Source organism: Trichosurus vulpecula, chromosome 3, assembly GCF_011100635.1.
Source record: "Trichosurus vulpecula isolate mTriVul1 chromosome 3, mTriVul1.pri, whole genome shotgun sequence".
NCBI lineage: Eukaryota > Metazoa > Chordata > Mammalia > Diprotodontia > Phalangeridae > Trichosurus > Trichosurus vulpecula.
This window is the reverse complement of record NC_050575.1, coordinates 199,493,028-199,500,677: the sequence shown is the minus strand read 5'-3', so window position 1 is coordinate 199,500,677 and position 7,650 is coordinate 199,493,028. Positions and strand designations below refer to the sequence as shown.

The 7,650-nt window shown below is 40.2% G+C and overlaps 1 protein-coding gene across 2 annotated transcripts in view; it reads left to right on the top strand.

Moving 5' to 3' along the window:
* Window positions 1–7,541: 7,541 nt before the first annotated feature.
* Window positions 7,542–7,650, top strand: part of SLC9A8 (solute carrier family 9 member A8) — a 127,610-nt gene continuing 127,501 nt past the window's right edge. For both annotated transcript variants that reach the window (XM_036748887.1, XM_036748886.1), the window contains exon 1: window positions 7,542–7,628. In XM_036748887.1, coding sequence (XP_036604782.1) covers window positions 7,603–7,628 — 26 coding nt within the window. In that variant the 5' untranslated portion in view covers window positions 7,542–7,602. The remainder of the gene's footprint in view (window positions 7,629–7,650) is intronic.

The window sequence follows — 7,650 nt, the reverse complement described above, 5'->3', positions numbered from 1 at the left end:
ATCTTGCCTCCATTAAGGTGCTCAGATTCAATCTGGCCCACTTGTCAATACAAGTGTCATAAATGCTGTATCAGTAATTAGGGTAGGACTTTTTTTTCTTAATTACTGTTTTCTCTTTTAGAATGCTAAAGTAATCAAGTGCCTTTGATCAAGTCTTACTAGGTGTTAAGCCCCAGGCCCACACTCTTTTGCTGATTAGGTGTGAAGCCTTCAGGCCCTAAGAAGGGTATATAAACTCAAAGGTTAGCGTTTTGTTTGGGGCTCTCACTCACTGGAAGAGTGTTGATGTGGAGACTCTGGGCAACCCCTGGAGCCCCTGGCTTTGAAGAAACCCAGATGTTGGTGCTTTTATTTTTGGTAACTATGTATGTGATATCTTAATTAAGACAAAGCCTGTTATTTGATCTGTTGGTATTTTCTGTTTCTAATTTCTATTTGTATTTGCTCTGACACATACTCTTAAGAAATCTAAGCATTGGCTAGACTCTTAAGGAATCTGCCTTAAGAGTCTAGCCAATGCTTAGATTTCTTAAGAGTCTGGCCAACATGGCAGATTTTTAGAATCATGCCCACCCTCTATTGGTGTTTTAATAAACCCTGTCTTTGGCTGAAAGAAGGTTTGGGTCAAATTCACTCAAGGAGGACCCCTGTGTCACTATTTCACCCTTAAACCTCAACACCACCAGCCCAGGGAAGGAAGAGAGGTTCATTTTTTAAAATTTCATCTTTGGGAACAAACTTAGTTATAATAATTTCCTAAACTTCATTTTGATTTGTTTGTTAATTGCATTTAAAATGTTGTCACTGCACACTGTTTTCTTGGTTCAATTTACTTCAATCTGCCTCAGGTCATATAAATCTTCCCCTGCTTCTCTGAATTCTTCATGTTCGTAATGTCTTATGGCCCAGTAGTGCTCCATTACATTCATGTACCACAATTTGTTCAGCCATTCCCCAATCTATAAACATCCACTTTGTGTTCAGTACTTTGCTACTACAAAAAATTGTGGCTATAAATATTTTGGTGGGCTAGAGACTTTTCTTTCTTCTTTGACCTGGGTGAGGTATGTGGGGATGCATATTTGCCTAGCAGTGGGATCTGTGGGTCCAGGGGTATGCGCATTTGATTCACTTTTTTTTTTTTTAGCATAATTCCAAGTTGGTTTTCAGAATTGTTGATCCAATTCATTTCATCAACAGTTATTATTCCTAAAGCCCCTAAGTTGATTATTTTTTGTCGTCTTTATCAATTTGTTGGGCCTGAAATAAAACCTGAGTTTTGATTTGTTTCCTTTATTATTAGTTACTTGAGGCAATCTTTCATAAAGGTGTTTTTAATAATTTGTGATTTTTCTTTTCACAATTATTTCTTCATGCCTTTTAACCACTTAACCATTGTTCTTGATCCAGATTTATTTTAGTTCCAAGTATTTTTTCAAGAAAGAAAAACACTCGGTGTTTTTAGTATCTGCCTAAAGGCATATTAAGGTTTGTGTAAGTATTCTGGCACAAGTGTGTACTCTCATTTATGCAGGGGAGACAAAGGGCAGAAATCCTGCCCTAAGGTTAATTTCATAATTAGTATTAATGTTTTTATTTAAGCCTGATTGCTGTTGATTTCTTTTATCTCTACTCTTTGGTGAGTCAGCATTATACCCTTTTCATAGTTCAGTGTAATTCAGCAAACATTCACCAAAGATAGTACCTCTCTGTGTTGAACTCTCAGAAAACATTAAAAAAAATCTAAATATACTATAATTTTTGTCATCTTATATCTCAGTCTAGAAGAGTGGCAAGATATAAACATAGCTAACTGCAGTAATACTCTGCTACCATGTTCAGATTCCCAGCAGTTTTTTGAATGTATTCAATTAAATTAGGTATAGGGCCTGGAACTGGACCTTCGTTGATATATGGAACTCCACAAGGAGGAAGGTCTCTTTGTCAATGCAAATTTCATAATTTTATAGTCCTAAAATTTCTTCGGGGCATTGAGAAGTTAAGTGACTTGCCCAGAGTCACACACCCAGTATATGGCAGAGGCAGGAATCAAACTTAGGTCTTCCTGCCTCTGAGACTGGCTTGCTATCTACCAGGCTATGTTTTTTATTCAATTAAATTAATTCCACAAATATTTATTAAGCACCTATTATGTACAAAGCACTGTGCTAGGAACTGGATATATAAAAACCAAAAAAGAAACAATCTCTGCCCTCAAGGAGTTCATATTCCACTGGTGGCATATGATACATACACAAATATATACAAAATCATAACAAAGCAATTTCAAGAGGGGATGAATGCTCATACTGGAGGGATCAGGAAAGGCCTCATATACGAGGTGGTACCTGAGCTGTGCTTTGAAGGAAGTTAAGGATTCTCAGAGATGGAGGTGAGGAAGGAGTGCATTCAAGACATAAGGGCTCACTTGTGAAAAGCATGGAGATAGAAGGAATGTTGAGAATAGGAACTAGTCAGCAGGCTGTTTTGTCTAAAGCAGAGAATATCTGAAGGGGAGTAATATGAAATAAGACAGGAAAAATTTAGAAACCAATTTGTGAAGGGCTTTAAATACCACTCTGAAGAGTTTATGATTTACCTTAGAAGAAGTAGGGAACCATTGAACATTTTTTTTGAATGGGGGTGGCATGGTCGTATCTATGTTTCAGGAGTATCAATTTGACACTTCTGTGAAGGATGGTTTGGAAAGAGAAGAGACTAGAAGCAGGGAGGGCAATTAGGAAGCTATTATAATAGTCTATGGAAGAAAGGTGATGAGGGCTTGTGTGCAAGTAGGGAAGAAAGGATAGATGTAAGAGATGTGGTGAAAACAACTGATAAGATTTGACAACTGACTGGATATGAGAATTCCTGGAGAGAAAAGAGTCAAGGATGACTTCAAGTTTCTAAGGATGGGTGACTGGAAGAACTGCAGTATCCACAACAGAAATGGAAAAGTTTGGAGGAGGGATGCTGGCTTTAGGAGGAAATCTGATGGGTTTTATTTTGGAGGTGCAATCCAAATTTGAGAGTTGGAAAATCCATCTAGTTCAAACCCATACATGAAAGGAATATTGACTATAACACACTGGACAAATGGTCATTTAATCTTAGTTTGAAGAACTCTGAAGAGGAACCCACCACCTTTCCAGACAGCTTTCTCATTTTGGACAGCTCTAATTGTTAGGAAGTTTTCTCAGACATCAAGCCTAAATTTGTCTTTCTGAAGCTTCCAGCCAATGCTCCTCCATCTACTCTCTAAGATGAAACAATAAGTTTAATCCTTCCTCTATAGATTAATCCTTCAAATACTTGAAGACAGCCTCATGTCCTTTCTAAGTCTTCTCTCTGAAATAAATATCCCCAGTTCCTTCAACCTGTCCTCATATGATATAGACTCAAGGCCCTTTATCATAATGGTTACCCTCCTTTGAGTATTCCTGTTTGTCAAACTGTACTGATGCTGAAAACTGAATACGGTAGTCCAGATGAGATCTGGACTATTAACTGACTATCTAAAGGATCTCCTATCCCCTTGGGTTCTGCCTTTCTTGGCAATGCATGATAAGATTACACTAGCTTTTTTTGGCTGACATCACGTACCTGCCTCAGAATACATCTACATTTCACAAAAGCCACAGGTATCTACATAGGTATTTCCAATCTTGTACTTGTGAAGTTGTTGGTTTTTTTTTTTTTACATCCAAATGCAAGACTTTACACTTATCCCTACTGAATTTTGTTTTATTAGGTTCAGCCCAATCAAGATCTTGTGGGATCATTCAGTACATTCACTATCCCTCCCAGCTTTGTGTCACCTTTGAATTTTATGAGCAAGCTATATATCCCTTTTTATCAAGGCATCGATAAAAATGTTAAAGCACACAGGGATACACATAGATCTCTGAGGGGAACTCCACCTCTAATCATCTTGATACTGAACCATTAACAGGTGCTTTTGAGATCTGCCCAACTAATCAGTTCCAGATCTATTTAATTATATTATCATCCAGTCCACGTCTCTTCAAGAATAATATAAAACATCTTATCAATATCTTTGCTAAAATCTCAATAATTTCTAAAGAGGAATATGCATTTCCCTCCCCTAATAGCTTAATAATCCTATCTAAAAAGAAAATGAGTTTATTTGTCATGACCCTTTCTTTAAAAAAGCAATGCTGGTTCTTTGTAATTACCATCCTTTTCTAGATGTTCACCAACCATTTTTTAAAAAATGATTTCTCTCCTGGGATTGAGATCAAGTTCACTGTCCTATAGTTTGCAGGCTCCGTTCTCTTACTTTTTGAAAGTCAAGACTTGTTCTTCTCTACTCCTGTTGTACCTCTCATTTTCCATCATCTTTCACGTATTACTGACAATGGCTTAAGGATGTAGTCCACCTAGAGCTGGTGACTTGAATTTATCAAGGGCAACAAAATACTCTCTTATTATCTCCTTACTTATGTTAGTCATTTTCAGTGCAAAGAAAACTTATACTTGGCAGAGAAAACAGAAGAATTGACTACCTCCGCCTTCTCTGTGTTGTCAGTTATCACTGTCCCATCTATCTCAAGCAAAGATCCAAGCCCTTTTTGAATCCTTTTCTCCCAATATAGATTTTTAAAAAAATGACTTTGTTATCCTTATCTTCTCTTACCAGTCTCAGCTCATCCTGCACTTTAGCACTATTTTTACAGGATGATGCCAACTGAGGACATTCATCCTCGGTTCCATTTTTGTTTTCACCTTCTATACATTTCTTTTTAAAATCTAAGTTAGTGAGCTCCTTGTGCAGCCACATTTGTCTCTTCAGAGAAATCTCACTTCCCCCTTTACTGGAATTGTTACTTTTTTGCTGTCTTCAGAATTTCATTCTTGAAACATCTTTTGCTATTTTTCACTGGATCTATTCAAGTTCCTGGGCTAACTTTACCTGTGGCATTTTAGTCCATGGGATCCTACCTAATTTCCTCCAAACCCAGTGAAATTTGCTTTTCCAAAGACTAGAGTATATGCCAGACTATGAATAGATTTTCTTCTCTTTTCTATCACAAACACTATAGGAGGGAATGGTCCCTCCCATCATTGCCACCTCAGCAATAAGTTCCTCTCTCTTGGGGAGAATCATATCCAGAGTAGAATTTCCTCTTTTCAATTCTTCATTCCTTTGAAGGAAGAAATAATCACTAACATAAAGATATTATTATTAAATATCCACCAAACATCTGTATAATTGAAGTCTCCTGTCACTACTATATCAATACCTCCATACCTCTTGTGATGTTTCTCAAACTCATCTATTTTCTTTTTTTGACCAAATTGTCTGTTGTATACTCCAATGAAAAAAAAAAACACTTCTGATTTTTTCCCCCTCTAGTCAGTCAATAAACATTCAAGTCCTTACTATGTGCCAGGTACTCCATCGAGGAAATACTCTCCAGCATACTTCCTCATTTTCCAGATTCCCTCATATAATTATACTTTCTATATAATGTGATTCTCTCTCCCCTTTACAAATCTCTTTTTCTTTTGAGACGTTGAGTTTGAAATGTCTTTCGAATATCCATGTGGAGATACATAGTAGGCAGTTGACAATACCGGACCATAATTTGGGAGAGAGGTTAGGCCTGGACATATGCATATGACTCTTGGTGTATGTATGTACGTATGTATACACATATATATACATATACACACATATATGATAATTGAACTCATAGGAGCTGATAAGAACATCAAAGAATAGGGAAAGAAGAGGGCTTAGAGGATGTCCATATTTAGTGGGTGAGAAGAGGAAGGTTATTCAGCAAGGTATACTAAGAAGTGGTCAGGAGAGGAGAACCAGGAGTAAACAGAGTCACAAAAACCAAAAGAAAAGAAAATATTTAGCAGAAGGAAGTGAATGATAGGGTCAAAAGCTGCTTATGCTCATCCATTCAAAACCACGGCTCATGGCCCACGGTTTTTCACTGGATCTATTCAAGTTCCAAACAATTAAACACAACATCACAGTCAGACAAAAAGACAACTATTTGTGTAACAGAAGACCGCCAATGTATTACGTTTCAGTAGTCTTTACCTTCTTGCTCAAATTCAGACGAGCAGGAAAGAGCTCAGCAGCCAATCAAAAATGCATTTCTTCTAGCTAGCAGACCAGAAACAGTCACAGAATACTTGTTCATGCTAGGAGTCTACCATAGGAAACCAAAGGTAAAAAACAGACTATCATTGCCAGGTCCTCATTAGATTTGAAAGAGAATGCAAGATAAATATCAAGAAATTAAAATGAGTATCGGTTACTCCATCACTTATTTCCCCAAACTACCTTCTGCTATTTCGGCCCCTGGAGTCCACTCGTTTCTGCTCTTTAAGCAGCCTTTTCAAAACAAAAACTTGTTCAACGGACATGGCAAAGTGTGAATGTTTGGGAGGGGAGTCGTTTTACTTGGACACAATTAAACTTTAGGGTAGTGCAACTGCTGTTTCCTGAATGGGAAGTGGTAAAGTGACAAGCTCTAAAAAGTGTGGTCATTTCAACATTTGAAAGTACTGGTGCTGCATTAGCAGAGGGAAGCGATAGCCCTGGGGGAACATGGGCCGGAGGAATTCTTCAGGCTTCTTCCTCTGGCTCTTCAACTGTACATTCACCGTACCGCCTAGTTGCCTGGTAGCAACAGAAGCAGATTTTGCAATAATAGGACTAGGGCTCAGTACCCGTGCGACCCTAGATTCTTTATTTTTTCCTTCCTCAAGTCTTAATTTCCTTATTTATAATAAGGTAAGGCGGTGGACAGAAAGAATTACTTCCAAGATCCTTCCTACTTCTAAAGTTCTAAGAGCTAGGATTGTGAAGTGCCAGGGTCAAGGTCACTGGCCCCAGGGATCGCGGTTTTATGGAAATTAACCCTGCCTAGGACCCTCCCAGAGTCCCACACCGTACAGCCGCCGGCCCTAGTGATGACCCCTCCAGACCAGGAATGATCAGACCCCCGGAGAAGCTTTCCTCCCGACAGCCAGGTTAACCACCAGAGATGGTCCGAGCTGGTAGATGACATAGAGGAAGGTGATGTGCTCCAGCTAGCAAGGGGCAGACCGCAGAACTGCGGAGCCGCGCAGACTTGGATCAAATAACACCCCGCTGACAAATGTTTATAAACCTGTCGAGGTGGAGGGCGTTTGCGCGCAAGGGGTTTGGACGCCAAGGACAAGCTGGGTGAATCACAAGTCCTCGAACATGGCTTTCCCCTCCCCACCGCCCCCGAGTTTCCCCTTGGTATCATTCAGTGACTACCACAGCACCAGGTCAGAGAGGACGAAAGAACGAAACTGCCCCACGCCCGAGGAAGCCTGGCCGGCAGCCACGTAGTACCCGATAGTCACGTGGCATCCCCTCATCTTCCACTCCGGTGACCACCCCCACCCCCACACCCCCAGCCTGGACTAGAGAGACGAACGGAAGGAGAAGCCGCATTCTCCCGGCCCCGCGCCCTCCCACATCCGGCTCCCCGCCCGGTTCCCCCGCCCCCCCTGCACCGGAAGCCCGAGGCGGCCCGCTAGCCCCGCTCTCCAGCGGGCTCTCGGTGGCCGTGGCGGATCCGCAGGATGGGGCACAAGATGGCGGAAGAGGAGTGAGTGGGATTTCCGGGCGGC